A 16,402-nucleotide genomic window follows, 5' to 3' on the forward strand; every position below is an offset into this window, starting at 1 on the left:
TCTCCCTCCTCTCTCAACCCGTGGGCAGGGCTGGGCACAGCCATTGGAGGCAGTGCCACCTTCCCCTGTGACATGTCTTTTTGTTAAACTATGCAGGTTGGAGGGAAGAAGGGGGAAGGGTGATGGTGAAATAAGTATGGGTTGGGATGCTTGTGCATGTTATCTCCTTCAATTTTCCCAGAAACGAGTTATCTTTGTTTCTCAGTCCAAAATCCTGAGGGTGGGGAGAGGAGAGAGGCTGCAAAAAGCCAGGTACGGAGGGAAGTCAAGTCACCGCTGCCCCATCCTTGCCCCTGAACCCCTCCAACAGCATCAGGATTTCACAGACTCTCACCATGGGGAACCCCTCCCGTCAAAGATCCGGCAAGACTGTGGGCCGTTGGGACTGATGGGTGAGGGGCGGGAGGCACAGGCCCGGGTTTGGGCAGTTCTCACTTGTAAACTTACAGTTTCACACACACACAAAAGCAGTTTTAAATACAGATTTTCCCCTGGGGTGCAGAGGGAAAAAAAAAGATTTGGGGAATCTTTGTAAAGGAATATACTAGAAATTTTGAAAGAATCACTGTATGTGTTGTCTAAGAGGTTGGAAGTGGTTTTGGGGGGTAGGTTCCCCAGTGCCCCCAAATGAAATGTCAAGGGGTATGAGGGCAGTCAGCCTCGCCAGGGCTCTGTCAGAAGGGTTATGCTCCTTCACCTACCGCCGTGGAGGAATGTCTTCTCTGATAAGCGAACCTAACTTTCCTAGACTGTTAAGGCGCCAAGGACTCATGACATCTTGAACCCATTACACTTTTATTATGGGCTGCAGAAACTTTGGCAAAGGTTAATGAGTGCTTATTTATCCTTATGTGGTGCTTTCACATCTCCTTTATCACCGCCAATATTCGTTACTTATTGATCCTCTTTTATTTTTTCTTATGCTATATAACTCGGTTCCAAGAAAGCACAGGTCTGTGGTGGGGATCATAGGACGCCTGTGTTTATTCAGGCAGGCTGAGGCACTCCTTTATCAATGGAAGAGGCTTTTTTTTTTTTCTTAGATGCAAGATCTAGGGAATGATGGAAATGTTGGGATTAAACCTAAAGCATGTTTGAGGTTCTTTTCACCACCTCAGGAATGATAACAGTGTTTTGAAACTGTGATAATCTCCGGTCTTTCAGGCTTTTGGTGGAAGGGACAAAGATGTTTTCCTTCATTTTGATGTTTAGTCAGGTTGCTTATACCCTATGAGGCCGTCATATTATCATCTTCAGAGCTTTCAGGATTGCCTGCTTATTCTGCAGGGTGGCTGGTTGGGGCAGGCTTGGCCAGAAATGCACTGTGTTCTCTTATCTTCTTGAATTTCACCTTTCCTGAGGGTTTGGATTCCACCAGCTTGTGCTTGGATGTTCTTTGACTGACTATGTGATGGGCCGCCCTGGACAAGGCCTCCTAAGCCAGGCCAGAGGGCAACTCTCCTGTCAGTTCTCGCTCTGCTTCTCTCCTTTCGCTGACATTCAAGGCATCATTAGAGTTGGAATGCTACTTCCCCATCTTTTCTCTAACATTTTCTTTCTTTCTTTCTTTTTTTTTAATTATTGATTTTTTACAGAGAGGAAGAGAGAGGGATAGAGAGTTAGAAACATCGATGACAGAGAAGCATCGATCAGCTGCCTCCTGCACACCCCCCACTGGGTATGTGCCTGCAACCAAGGTGCATGCCCTTGACCAGAATCGAACCTGGGACCCCTCAGTCTGCAGGCCGGCGCTTTACCCACTGAGCCAAACCTGCAAGGGCATTTCTCTAACATTTTCTTCGTCGTCTTCACTGGATTCTATGCTAACATGTTTTAACCGAAGGCTCTCTGCAGCTGTTACACCTTAGGATTTCTTTCTGTGCTATCATCTGAGGAGAAGTTTGTATTTCTTGCTTCTGAAAACAGCAGGGATCATGTGAACTAGTACCCCGGTGGGAGGCCTAAATAATACATTGCACTATTTGGGCCTTCCATTTGTATTTTCATTAAAAGCCAACAGTTCCAAAAGGCCTTTTAATGGAAAAATTCAGCAATCCTCACCTCCTCTCTACCACCCTCAACTTTTCCAGCTGTTTCTTTTGATACCTACCTCAATGTTTCTAAATAATATTCTCATATTGCTGTTAGAAATCTCCAGACTTTCCCCTGTGTTGGAGGAGTATTTAACATCCTTGGACAGCCCCGGTGCCCACTGCATTTCCCTTCTCTCCCCTCCCCCACTTTTATTTTGGAAATGGTTTCTGGTTTTGAGGTGCTTGTCAAGCTCATCCTGAGTAAGAAGTAAGTCAGGCTTCCTGAGTCATTTGAGTCTATTCTCAGTGGTTCATATTAGAACATTTCTTGAATGCTAATTGTGCCAATAAGTGAGCAAACTACATCAAAAGACTCTTTCTGAATAGATGGGCCTAATGCAGTAAGTAAGAGTGAACTGAGAAAATCACAGTACACTCAAAAGTAGAAACTAGGAGGAGCTTATTGCTGAGGTCTTCCTAGCTCGTTCACGTTGTCTCCAACATGAGTGGAAATCGGGGCTGTGGATAAGCTTAGGACTTCTTACAAGTGTGTGGCAGTCTTATCTGCCCTTTTCTAGAACACACACAAGGGGCCAGGCATTTGCAAACTGGAAGCTCATGCCCTCTGTCACCTCACTTCAGTAATACTTAATCTAGGCATAATTAATCAACCAGAGAGGGCAGGACAGAGATGCCAAGGCCAAGAGCACTTCAGAGCTGAGCACTCCATTCAGCAGGGGGTGTAACCAAGTTTTTTTCTCCACCCCTTCTCCTCTGTGACTTTTAAAGCATACCTGGGACACAGGGTTCGGAAAATTCTTCCGGGGCATTGATAAGATCAGACAAGTTCTTGGAAACTTTTTATCTCAGCAATTCCAGTTGCCAGTGCTTTCTGTAGAGCAGTATGTGGTAGCTAGGGTATGGGGGAGAAAACACCAGGAAGAAAGGTTTTTTATGAGAGGGAAGCCTGAACAATTTCATTAGAACAAGTTAACTCGTCCAACAATAATCTAACAATGTAGAAAAAATGGATGAAACAAAAACCATGAGATTGCAGTGAACAGAACTGAGAAAACAGCAATGATAATGAGAACAGGGTTGTCATAAAAATCACGTGTTTCTGAATTTCTGTGAAATAATCGTAAAACTGCATCTGAAGTGCTTTAGTTTAAGTTTGTTCGTTCATTCACTCCGTGCATACCCTATACCAGTTCCATATATGCCAGGGGCTAGGAACACAATGGTAAGTAAAGCAGCATGCTGCAACTCTCAAAGATTTACAGTGAAGCACACAGAGTGCTCTATAGACCTCAGCTGACGGATGTGTAGTGACAGGGCAGGTATAGAGAGAGGACCCTGACTAGACTGTGGTGTCCAGGAATATCACTGCCTGTAGAAGCTCAACTATATATACACAAAAGGCTAAGCGACCGTCCGACCGGTAGCTATGATGCACACTGACCACCGGGGGCAGAGGCTCAATGCAGGAGCTGCTGAGCTCCTGTGACTTGGCAGCAGCGGTTCTCGGGTGATGCACCCCTGAACCAGAGAGGAGAGAGACCAATTCCGGGTTGTGTCACCCGAGAATCGCCCTCTTGCAATTCGGGACCCTTTGGGGGATGTTGAATGCTGGTTTCGGCCCAATTCTCACAGGCCAGGCTGAGGGAACCCACCTGCTTGAGGGACCCCACTCATTCTGCAGACTACTTTTGAGCCACAGTGCCACAGGTGCGGCTGGTCGGGGTGGGACCATGGGAGGTTGGTTCCAGGGTGTGTCCGGCCCATCTTGCCCAGTCCCGCTCTGCTGGCCACCTTCTAATTAATTTCCTTTCACTGTGCACTAATTCGTGCATTGGGGCAGTAGTATTGTCTAGCTGAGCTAACATTTCAAGGTTGAGGGTGGTGTGATTTAGGAAAAAAGGGTACAGGAGTGGGAGAAGATGTTCTGGGCAGAGGAAATAGGAGGACCTGAAAGAAGGCCATAGTGACCAGAGCTCAGAGTATGTGTGGAAGGTCACGGGAGGGGAGGCTGGAGGACTAGGTTGGGCTGATACCATGCAGCCAAGGATTTCAAGCAGGAGCAGAACCACATCTACTCTGCCTACTGTGTACGGGGAGGATGAGGACCACGTGCATATGTGGCAGCCAGTCCGTCAGCTCTGGCTATAGCTTGGGTGAGGGGCAGTGGTTTGAGTGGTGGTCGGAGCTGTGAATGAATGCAGGAAGTCTGGAGGGGGAAATCGAAAGGATTGGACAGCTAGGATATGAGGGATGAGGAAGAGGGAGACCTCCAAGGTGGCACTTAGGTGTCTGACCTAGACAGTGTGCCAGAATGACCTCCTTCTAATGGTTTCTACAAAATGGTTTCTACATTTCCACAAAGATTGACAGATCTGCTTATGGAACATCTTGAGTGGGCAGTGGGAGAGGGAGGTTATTATGGGAGGGAGTGAATACCATATTATGAGGCCCCAGACATCCAGAACTTGGAGTATGAACACTGCCCAGAGCTGACAGGTCTAGTAATGATGGGAGGAAGGTGATAAAGACGCCCCTTATAATTTTTTTTTACTAGTGATTTGAATGAAAGATAAGCAGACACGGGAAGGAAACATACTGTAAAGCCCGTATAAAGTAGGGATGGATTTGAATAAGAGAATTGGAAGGTATATCAGACTTTCCTGTTTAGGGAAGATCCTTACCCAATGATCATGACTCTAGAAGTGAAACTTGAAATTTGGGAAATGACATTTGTATGAGATGCCAAAACCAGACTTGTTTTGTTTTCTAAGGTGATTGACATGCCGGAACACAACCCTGGCAACTTGGGAGGAACGATGAGGCTGGGAATAAGAAGAACTGTTTTCAAAACGGAAAATTCAATACTAAGTAAGTTTCTCAGATGGTTTGCTTTAAGACATGGGGTGTCATTTGCCTTGCCCCTTCCACTTCCCCCCCGCTTTCCTTCCAGACTTCCTCTCACCTGTCTCCCCCTAACCTCCTGCTCCCTAGTTCCTTTCCCTGGAGGGGCTGGTGGGACACACGTGGATGCCCCTTCCCATTGGTCTCCATGATACCCTGTCCAGCGGGCTGTTTGTGATTTACCCATGTTCCTGGACACGATCTTTCGCTGGGAGAGCCCTGATTCCAACTCGGTTCTTTTGAATCTCTCCATTATGTTGGATCCCACCCCCTGTTTACTTGTTTCATGTCCAACTGGCTTGAGCCACTAATTTAGGAACTTCTTGAGAATGATAGCAGGTATGACTCAGAAGTCACTTTCTCCTTTCCCAAAGTGGCTCCAGCATGGGGAGAGGAAAATATGATGCCACATTTGCTGATCTACTGATATTTGCCAATCTCCCACTCCTGATAAGATTACTCTAATGTCTGTGCAAGTATGCCTGTAGATGAACATATTTCTATGAGAATAACTTAAAGTCAAAACCCCCCCGAAAGCACTTAATTCAATTTAATAAATATATTTTGAATAACTTGCATACCATGCTAGATTCCGCAGATAATGGTAGGACCAGGACAGATAGCAGCCCTGGCCTCCGGGGCCTCAGAACAAGGGGAGAAAGTGTGATGAAAGGCATAGTACGCAAGGTCCTAACAGGGCTATCTACAGAGGAGGGAGGCCAGTATCTGGGGTATCCAGCATCATTCCTGTGAAGTTTGAAGAATGTCTGAGAAAAATGCCTTCTTAACTCAAAGAAGAATCAGATCAGAAACATGTTTCTCCTTTAAGGATAATAACTAGCTTCTAAAGCACAGAAAGCTTCTTAGCAAAGATAAAATTGAAAAAGGAAAAGTTTTAAAGGGTACACATTCTCCCTGCTTTCTCTGGAATAAGAAACCATTGTTCCCTAAGTGACTTTTTCTTTAAGAATATAAGAATTTTTCCTCTTTGTGGCTATTAGCAACGACTTTGACTTTCAGATGTTTTCAAACGTTTGACACTGCTTTGTTCAAGTGTTTGCCTAAGTGACCAAAAATCGTTAGACATTTAATGGTTTTAAATTGCCTCTGTAAAAGATTCACTGATAATTGTATTGAGCTTTTAAAAGGAGCATTTGTTCAGTATATTTAAATATTTTATCTGTCCTGATAGAAATAAGACTGATTTAGGATTTGTTATTCTTTACGTAATGTTGATGATTTTTATTAATTTTAAACACAACACCAAAACCGGTTGCTTAATGTCTTTTGCCTGCTGGAAAAATATTTTAAACAGCTTCATTGATACTTAATTTACACACTATGCAATTCATCTGTGAAAAGTGTACAATTTACTGTTTTTTATTGATTTCGCAGAGTTGTACAGCTCTCAACACAGTCAATTTTTGAACATTTTTATCACCTCAAAAAGAAAACCTTGTTCTTTTTAGCTATCACCACCATCCCTCCAGTCCTAAGCAACCATCAGTCTACTAACTGTCTCTATAGTTGCCTATTCTGGGCATTTCATATAAATGGAACCATAGGACATGTGGTATTTTGTTGAGCTTCTTTTATTTAGCATAATATATAGATATATATTTTTTAAAAATATATATTTTATCGATTTTTTACAGAGAGGAAAGGAGAGAGAGAGCTAGAAATGTCGATGAGAGAGAAACATCGACCAGCTGCCTCCTGCACCCCCCCTACCGGGGATGTGCCCGCAACCAAGATACATGCCCTTGACCAGAATCAAACCTGGGACCTTTCAGTCCGCAGACCGACACTCTACCACTGAGCCAAACTGGTTTCGGCAATATTTTCTTTTTAAAAAATATTTTAATTGATTTCAGAGAGGAAGAGAGAGAAACCTCAGTGATGAGAGAGAACCATTGATTGGCTGTCTCCTGCATGCCCCACAATAGATATGGAACCAGCAACCCGGGCATGTGCCCTGTCCAGGAATCGAATTGTGACTTCCTGGTTCATAGGTTGACGCTCAACCATTAAGCCACGCCGGCTGGACTAATGTAATATTTTCAAAGTACATCCACATTGTAGCATGTACTTCATTCCCTTTTAGGTCTAAATAATAGTCCATTGTATGGACATACAACATTCTGTTTATTCATTCATCAGTTGTTTGATATTTTGGTCCTTTCCAGGCCTGCCTTAACATTGAGATTATGCTTCATAAGCATATGAACCTGGGGTCCCCAGCAGGCATAAAGCTTTGCCCTCCCACCTGTGTGGGGTCTTCCACAGGTCTCCCCAAAAGGTTGTGTCAGAGATAAGAGATAAATACAGGACCACTGTGCATGGGTCTACTGAGTGTCATAAACCTATAAAAGCATATATAGCAACCTTAGTGTCTTGTGGGGTTTTATCCCCTGCTAGTCATCATATTTCTTTTGTAGGAGTTTATATTTTTCACAAGCTGGCACATTTCTTTTGTAGGATTTGTTTTTCTCTAGTCAGCTCATTTATTTTATAGACTTTTTTTTTCTTTTTTTTTCTTTTTTCCTACTCAGCACATTTCTGCAAGGATGGTAGGAACAAAATACATTTGGCCACATTGCCTGTGACGATGACTTATTGTTTTGATGAAAAGCATTTTGATGCTCTTCATTATTTTTATTTGACTATAGGCTGGGCTTGCAATGCTCTGGATTAAAGGGGAAAACAGGAAAGTAAAGAGGTCCTTTTGTTTTGTTCTATTTTGTTGTTTTAGTAAAAGAGAATATTTTAAAATAGGATCAAAGCCTATAAATATTTATAGACACAATGGCTGGATTACTAGAGTGATTCCACTTTTATATTCAAGAAGAACAATTCCTCTTTTCTTCTTGCTCACCTGTTAGTTCCTTAAGGGTTATGAAAACTCTAGATTTGATTTTTTTTCTTTTTGAAAAAATATGTTTTTATTGATTTCAGAGAGGAAGGGAGAGGAAGAGAGAGACAGAAACATCAATGATGACAGAGAATAATTGATCGGCTGCCTCCTGCACACCCACACTGGGGATCGAGCCTACAACCTGGGCATGTATCCTGACCAGGAATCCAACTATGACTTCCAGGTTTATAGGTTGACGCTCAACCACTGAACCATGCCGGCTAGCCTGGGCATATAAATTTTAATTGAGTTAAGGAACTGCAACCTACTGATTGATTTCCTATTGTTAAAAATTTCAGGTTGTTTTCTGCATTTTGTTAGAAAAACACTGATGGGAAGGAATATCTTGACACAGAGTTTATGTAATTTTTTTATTTCCTTGGGATAGATTTCTTGGAGCCAGACTGTTAGGTCAAAGGGTATGAACACTTTTATGACTAATACTTCTGCCGGATGGTTTGAAAGAAGAGGTGAACCAGTTCATAATGAACTGTACAGTAGTGTTCTTGCTTTCTCTAGTCTTATTCTTTTTGCTTGTATATTTATGATTTTTCTTCTTGCTCTATTAGCAAGAACAAAACAGCCTCCCCACTTTTTTAGGTGCTAAAGTGAATATTTATTTAGGATCATAAGTAAATCACAACACAGTTCATAAGCTGACAAACAGCATAAGTATCACTTATAGATGAGGGATTGTCCGAGGGAGGGCTTTTGAAGGATATTACATGTTATTAGCTTTTAAATAATAATAAAACATTAAGTAAAATAACAGACCTACTTATGCGGTTATGATTGTTAAGTATTAATTGCCTAGTCACGGTCTTTTCCAAACTTCATCTATCATGCTTTATCTATCATGAGGATTAAATAAGTTAATTCAGGCAAAGCACTTGCCTATAGTAATATTCACTATTTCTAGTATTTATGTACATACAACCTGGTTAAGTCTCCGATTACCTCAGAAAGCATGGGAATCCATCAGAAGAGTGACCCCCCCCAAGCTCCTGTGTGCACAGCTTGGGACGCAGGGGTGCTGATGCCAAAGACGGTTCCCAGTGGCTCCTCCGAAGACAGAGCCACTTTCATATTTATAATCCAATGTAATTTGTTTCCATGCGATTTTTATTTGTAGCCCTTGGCACACAGATAATGTTCAATATAAGCTTGCGGCACCAGATCGATTGTGGTGACCCATTTCTAATCCCCTGAATTGAGAATTTCTGGAGTTTTAATTTTTCATGATCGCTCACTCAGAATCAAACTGGTGCAGTTGGGAAAACACAGGAAACCAAGACAACTGTGTTTTTGTTTGTTTTTGTTTCTTTTTTAAAACTCTTTGGAAATATAAGATGCTCTTCTCTTCCATTCATGATCCAACACCATGATGGATCTAGTTTCCATGTGGCTACTTCTGTAAGTCCTTGATTATAAGGCTTCTCTCTAGCTAGTCTTCAGCAAAAGATTTGGTGAGCTCCTGGCCACACAATAGTGTCTCCGTTATGTGCATGGGTGGAATTGTTGAAACGGAGGTGTAGAGCTGAATGGGGAAGGAGGATATTGTGGGAGAGACTCCAGAGATCAGCTCACACCCAAACCAGCCTAGCTTGTCTTTCTGAGGGGATGGCATTGTGTGTGTGTGTGTGGAGTCCTGAGAATCAGATGATGAGTTGTATGTGACTTCTTGTTCCTCACCGGTATCTTCAGAAAGCCTAGATGCTCAAACTTGAAGAGTCTTGCCTACAGTGCTGTTAGACTTCCAGTGGGAGGACCCAGACCTTACATAGATGGGGCCACCAAAACTGGTGTGGCTCAGTGGATAGAGCGTCAGCCTGCGGACTGAAAGGTCCCAGGTTCGATTCCGGTCAAGGGCATGTACCTTGGTTGCGGGCACATCCCCAGTGAGAGGTGTGCAGGAGGCAGCTGATCCATGTTTTTCTCTCATCGATGTTTCTAGCTCTCTATCCCTCTGCCTTCCTCTCTGTGAAAAATCAATAAAATATATTTTTAAAAAAAGAAGATGGGGCCATGGACTGTAGACCTAAGCTTTCAGAGGAAGGACAAGGGGGCCTGAACCTCCTCATTATTTTCCTAAAAGGAAGGTCCAATTTCCTTGTTTTTCACAGGGTTCAAGGACACCTCCCACTTGTCCACTGGCTGCCTAAATATCCTATTTAGTGACAGAATAAGGCCAAGAGGGCTTTCGGAAGTCATTTGAGCCAACCTTTATTTTTCAGCTGAGGAGTGGAGGGCCATGAAGGGCTCACAGTTAGTTGGCGGGTGGTCAGAGCAGGCCTGCTCACTACCTTCTCACATAGTTTCTAGTCTCTACTGCACATGTGTCAAACACAAGGCCCGCGGGCCAAATCCAGCCCGCCAGGCCTTGCAATGTGGCCCGCACCGCGCTGTCATCACTGCACTCCGCTGTCAGTTTATGACATTGTCAGTTTATGACTGTTCAGTAAACCATTCGGCCCACGATGTAGGCTGGATTTTAGATTTTGGCCCCTTCTCTGATTGAGTTCGACACCCCTACTCTACTGGAACACATGGCCCTGGCTCCACAGCCCACCATTACGTTCACTCTCTAAAATGGAACTCTCAGAACACACATTTTACAATTGTTAAATGCTTTACCTTTCAGATATGTATATTTTATTGCATGTAAATTACACCTCAATTTGTCCAATGCTTTAACTTTCAAATATGTATATTTTATTGCATATAAATTACACTTCAATTTGAAAAAAAAACAAAACAACCCATATTTTAAATGCGAACGTAGATGGTAGGACTTATCCCCTTATTGTGACACCTTTATTTGGTTGATTAACTCACTAGATGACTTTTGAAAAGTAGGGGTAGCCGAAACCGGTTTGGCTCAGTGGATAGAGCGTCGGCTTGCGGACAGAAATGTCCCAGGTTCGATTCCGGTCAAGGGCATGTGCCCCAGTAGGGGGTGTGCAAGAGGCAGCTGATTGATGATTCTCTCTCATTGATGTTTTTGGCTCTCTGTCCCTCTTTCTTCCTCTCTGTAAAAATTTAATAAAATATATTTTTTTAAAAAGTAGGGGTAATTTGAGCCCTAACCAGTTTGGCTCAGTGGATAGAGCATCCACCCTCAGACTGAAGGGTCCTTGGTTCATATGGCTGTGAGGCCTATGATCTCTGGTCAAGGGCATGTGGACACGATCCCCAGTAGGGTGTGTGTAGGAGGCAGGTGATTGATGTTTCTCTCTCATCAATGTTTCTACTCTATTGCTCTCCCTTCCTCTCTGTAAAATCAGTAAGAATACATTTTTAAAAAGTAAGGGTACCTTGAAGAGTGAGAAATCTAGAATGAGGTGTGGCTAGAGCTGGAGGGGGTCAGGCTCAGGTGAGAGGGGAGAGAGGGCACCGGGGAACATTTTTATGGGAGGGTTTCAGATTCCAAAAGTAAACTTGATCGTTTTGCCTGTGGCTCAGCTGAGCATGAGATGGGAAGATATGAGAGTACAAAGCAATTCAGACAAGGTTCAGAGCTCATTCCGGGGACAGCTGACAACTTGTTTGATGTGTAGCGTAAGTGTTACAGGCACCAGACTTACATTTTTTCGGTCAGTTCAGACATGTTATCACAACTTGCCCTGGAATGGAAGCCAGTCTTTATCTGTGCCGAGTGTGGTTTTCAAACCAAAGCGCCATCTACCAGAAAGAACATGTTTTTTTTTTTGGATCAGTCTGATAATTTGAGTCAGGTAACGTGTTTGAATACAGCACACTCTGATGTATGTGCGCTGGTAGAAATGCTAGAGTAAACTCAGTTTTATTTTGTTTTTAAAAATATATATATATTATTGATTTTTTACAGAGAAGAAGAGAGAGGGACAGAGAGTTAGAAACATTGATGAGAGAGAATCATCGACCAGCTGCCTCCTGCACACCCCCCACTGGGGATGTGCCCGCAACCAATGTACATGCCCTTGACCAGAATCGAACCCGGGACCTTTCAGTCCGCAGGCTATCGGTCTTGGCTAGAGTAAACTCAGTTTAAAGCCATCTGAATTCCACATGCAATTTGTATAACTCTGCCCTCCAAATAGTTAGGGAGCCCTTGCCTTCAGAAACAGAGGAATGCCAGGGGTGGAAGGGTGCAGAGGAGGCATAGAAGGGAATGGGCCAGCCCCTGAGCCCTCTGCTGAGCTGGGTGGGAGGGGCATCATTAAAAGCGATGCCATTTGCCCTTTAGGGTTACTCAGACGTGTGGAGGATATAACACCAGGACATACTGGAAGGAGCCGGGAGCCCCCTGCAGGCACCAGACACAACAGAAATTTCGTGCACCAGGCCTCTACTTCTGAGATAATAACCCTCATCCTCAGGACAGGTGACAATGAGGACAGTGAGCATTGACTTGGCACTGGCAGATGCCACCTGTCAGAGGAAGCTGGGAGCGTTCCTCTGGGTGACGCCAAAGTCTAGGGTGCAGAAGGCCAGCACAGCCAGCTGGACTCAGAAGGTGGAAATTGAATGTTTTAGAACAAGACTTCATTCCTTTTGGGGATCTTCCTTGCATCTATAATAATAAAAGTGTAATATGCTAATTAGCCTGGACATCCTTCCAGATGACCTTCCAGACGAAGCCAGGGCTGAGAGGGAAGCCCAGGTGCTGGGTACCAGAGGGAAGCCCGTGCCGGCAGGGGGAAGGAAGGCCTACTCTTGCACGAATTTCGTGCACCGGGCCTCTAGTTTCCTTATAAGAAAGAGAAGGACTTGCCTGGCCAGTGTGATTCAGTGATTGAATGTCAACCTATGAACCAGGAGGTCATGGTTCGATGCCAGGATTGCAGGCTCGATCCCCAGTATGGGGCGTGAAGGAGGCATTCGATCGATGATTCTCTCTCATCATTGATGTTTCTATCTCTCTCTCCCTCTCCCTTCCTCTCTGAAATTAGTCAAAATATATTTTAGAAAGAGAAGGAAGAGGACTAAACTCTAGGTTCTACGTTACTGTAAAAGAACAAGGTTTTTGTTCTGAGAACACAGAGGCAAAGAGGCCAACTAGGAGGGTACTGAGCGCATCCCAGTGCTAAGGAGCTGGGTAAAATTCACGCAATTGGAAATTCCAAGTGGTTCAATCTCACATTTGAAAGAACCGAAAGAACTAGGGATATGGGGAGACAAATTTTCATGGGCTGGAAAAATCGTTTTTGCTTTCTTATCTCTTATCAAAGCATTGATAGAGAAAACCAGTTGCTAGTTCCTGGTGTAATTAGATTCTTGGGAAGCTTAAGGGGGAAAAAACCACATACCTTGCAAAATGTCTTGGCTGGGTTAATGAGGTGATTTACAAAACAGTTTAAAAGAGGTCACCAGGGACTCAGGGGTGCTGAAGGTCTGTGCCATGGCAGTTTGTCACACTGAGACACAAATTCGAAAGGATCGAGCCTGCTGCTTCCCTGTGGACGGGCCGCACTGCAGAGTGGCTCTTTCCCTGGCCTCGTCCTACCTTTTGCTGGGAAAACCATTTGCAAGTGTGTATTTGGTGTTTTTATTTTTATTTATTTAGTTATTTATTTAAAAAACATATTTTATTGATTTTTTTACAGAGAGGAAGAGAGAGGGATAGAGAGTTAGAAATATCGATGAGAGAGAAACATCGATCAGCTGCCTCTTGCACACCCCCTACTGGGGATGTGCCTGCAACCAAGGTACATGCCCTTGACCGGAATCGAACTGAGCCAAACCGGTTTCGGCTGTATTTGGTGTTTTTTAAAATATATATTTTTATTGGTTTCAGAGAAGAAGGGAGAGGGAGAGAGATAGAAACATCAATGATGAGAGAATCATGGATTGGCTGTCTCCTGCACGCCCCCCACTGGGGATTGAACTCACAACTGGGGCATGTGCCCTGACTGGGAATTGAACTGTAACCGCTGAGCCACACCCGACTGGGCAAATGTGTGGTTGTTAATATGGGAGAGCATAGGTCTGAGACATAGCTCCTTTAGTCATAACAAGATAGCATTTATGTTCCCCTCACTGGACTAACGCTGTCCTGCGTACTTCACTCAGGGGAGTTAGTGGAGTGGTTAGCAGCCTAGCCCTGGGACCACACTGCCCCATCAGAGGCCTTAGCTGCTACGCCTCAGTTTCCATATCTGTAAAACAGACATACGAATAATACCTGCCTTGCCCTGACTGGTGTGGCTCAGTGGATAGAGCGTCAGCCTGCGGATTGAAGGGTCCCAGGTTTGATTCTGGTCAAGGGCATGTACCTTGGTTGTGGGCACATCCCCAGTGGGGGGCGTGCAGGAGGCAGCTGATGGATATTTCTAACTCTATTCCTCTTCCTTCCTCTCTGTAAAAAAAAAAAAAAAAATCAATAAAATATATTTTAAAAAAAGGATAACACCTGCCTCGTAGGTTTCACATGAGAATTAAATTGGTCATATATGTGGGTCTTTAGAACAGCGCTTGGCACAGAAAAAGCACTATTCCAGTGTGGCTGTTAGGATCATAAATGTGAAGGGTTTATTGTATTGACCTGTGTGATTGTCCCAAAGCTCAGGGTAAACTTCAGTTAGTGACCTCGTATTGAAAGTGGGGTCCCGCTAGGGCCGTAGGAAGGGAGAAGGGATGAGCCTGAGGAGAGGGGGAGCAGACAGCCCCTTTCCCTGCTCCCCACCTGCTCATATGGACTAACAGAAGAATTGAGAAAATGTAAGAAAAGAGATGTTAAAACTGGGATAACCATACTAAATAGGGGGAAAAAGAGATGCAAACAATGAAAAAGAGGGTAACTTTTCGATGTAGAGCTAAAGGCAAGGACTAGCATTTTTTAAGTAGAAAATGAGCATTTTGATACTAGAAAATTGACAGAAGAGCAGATTATGAAAAGTAAAATTAGGGAAAGGGGAGGAGTTTGGGTATTTGACATGAGATGTTTTATACAATTTAAAGGAATGATAAACTAAAATCCAAAAGTAATAAGTGAAGAAGAAACATTGTGGCTGGCCTTACTCACTTTCTAAGCACCAGTAATTAAGGTATTAGGTAGCCTGGCTGGCATGGCTCAGTGGTTGAGCGTCAACCTATGAATCAGCAGGTCACAGTTCCATTCCCGGTCAGGGCACATGCTTGGGCTTGATCCTGTGTGGGGCGTGCAGGAGGCAGCTGATCAATGAGTCTCTCTCATCATTGATGTTCCTATCTCTCTTTCACTCTCCCTTCCTCTCTGAAATCAATAAGAAATATATATATTTTTTGAATTAAGGTATTATTTACATCATTTCAGTTGTTCCTGCCAATGCCCCTAGGACCTAGCTTCATTTCGCACGAGAGAAGGGAATCTTAGGAAGGTTAAGTTCACTTGCTAGAATGCTAGTCCTGAGCTTATTTCAGAGCCTGCATTATATATATATATATATATATATATATATATATATATATATATATTATTGATTTTTTACAGAGAGGAAGAGAGAGGGACAGAGAGCTAGAAACATCAATGAGAGAGAATCACCGATCAGCTGCCTCTTGCACACCCCCTACAGGGGATGTGCCCGCAACCAAGGTACATGCCCTTGACTCGGGACACTTCAGTCTGCAGGCTGACAGCCAAACCGGTTTTGGCAGAGCCTGCATTCTTGACCGCTTCTCTATACCGAATGGCTGGACCTTAGTCCAAGAGGGAAATGGCAAAGACCAAACAGCTTCCAGTGCTCAAAGCTTCCTTGTGAGAGCCCTGAGACAGTTTCTCAGGTTTCAAGAGAAGTGTCTTGTGGGAGGAGAGCCGGGGTGCAGAAAGCGAAGACCCCATCCCTGGCTTCTGAAAGGCATTCTGAAACCATGTTTTTGGCTTGAGGCAAGATACAAGCACTGAATCAACATTGTACTGGCAGCTGGACCAGTAGGACCAGGTAGGGAATGTAAATGTGTCCAACATCCAGGTATGAGAAATGCCACAGCTTAAGCTCAACAATCAGTGGCAGCTGCAGTGCGCCTCAGGGTTAGAAAGGAAACAGGGCCCTAACTGGTGTGGCTCAGTGGATAGAGCGTTGGCCTGCAGACTGAAGGGTCCTGGGTTTGATTCCATTCAAGGGCATGTACCTTGGTTGCAGGCTCGATCCCCAGTAGGGGGTGTGCAGGAGGCAGCTGATGGATGATTCTCATCCATGTTTCTATCTCCCTCTCTAAAAAATAATCAATAAAAGTATTTTTTTTAAAAAAAGAGAAAGAGGCAACAGGGAATGGTAGGGACTGAGGCAAAATGACATGCACTTGACACATCAAAGGAGTAACTTTTTCGTGGATATGGCAATGGATTAATTTTATGGATTCATTCTTCACAGATTTATAAGTGATCAAGATAGATTTTGAGCCGAAACCGGTTTGGCTCAGTGGTAGAGCATTGGTCCCGGGTTCGATTCCGGTCAGGGGCATGTACGTTGGTTGCAGGCACATCCCCAGTAGGGGATGTGCAAGAAGCAGCTGGTCGATGTTTCTCTCTCATCGATGTTTCTAGCTCTCTATCTCTCTCCCTTCCTCTCTGTAA

At 43.9% G+C, this 16,402-nt stretch overlaps 1 protein-coding gene across 5 annotated transcripts in view; it reads left to right on the forward strand.

Annotated features, from left to right (window-relative positions):
- The window catches only part of CTPS2 (CTP synthase 2), a 123,916-nt gene that overhangs the window by 77,456 nt on the left and 30,058 nt on the right, over positions 1-16,402 (forward strand). For all 5 annotated transcript variants that reach the window (XM_084869834.1, XM_084869832.1, XM_084869833.1 and 2 more), the window contains exon 14: positions 4,826-4,922. In XM_084869834.1, the coding sequence (XP_084725960.1) occupies positions 4,826-4,922 (97 nt within the window). The remainder of the gene's footprint in view (positions 1-4,825; positions 4,923-16,402) is intronic.

Source organism: Pipistrellus hanaki, assembly GCF_964339955.1.
Source record: "Pipistrellus hanaki genome assembly, chromosome: X".
NCBI classification, from domain to species: domain Eukaryota; kingdom Metazoa; phylum Chordata; class Mammalia; order Chiroptera; family Vespertilionidae; genus Pipistrellus; species Pipistrellus hanaki.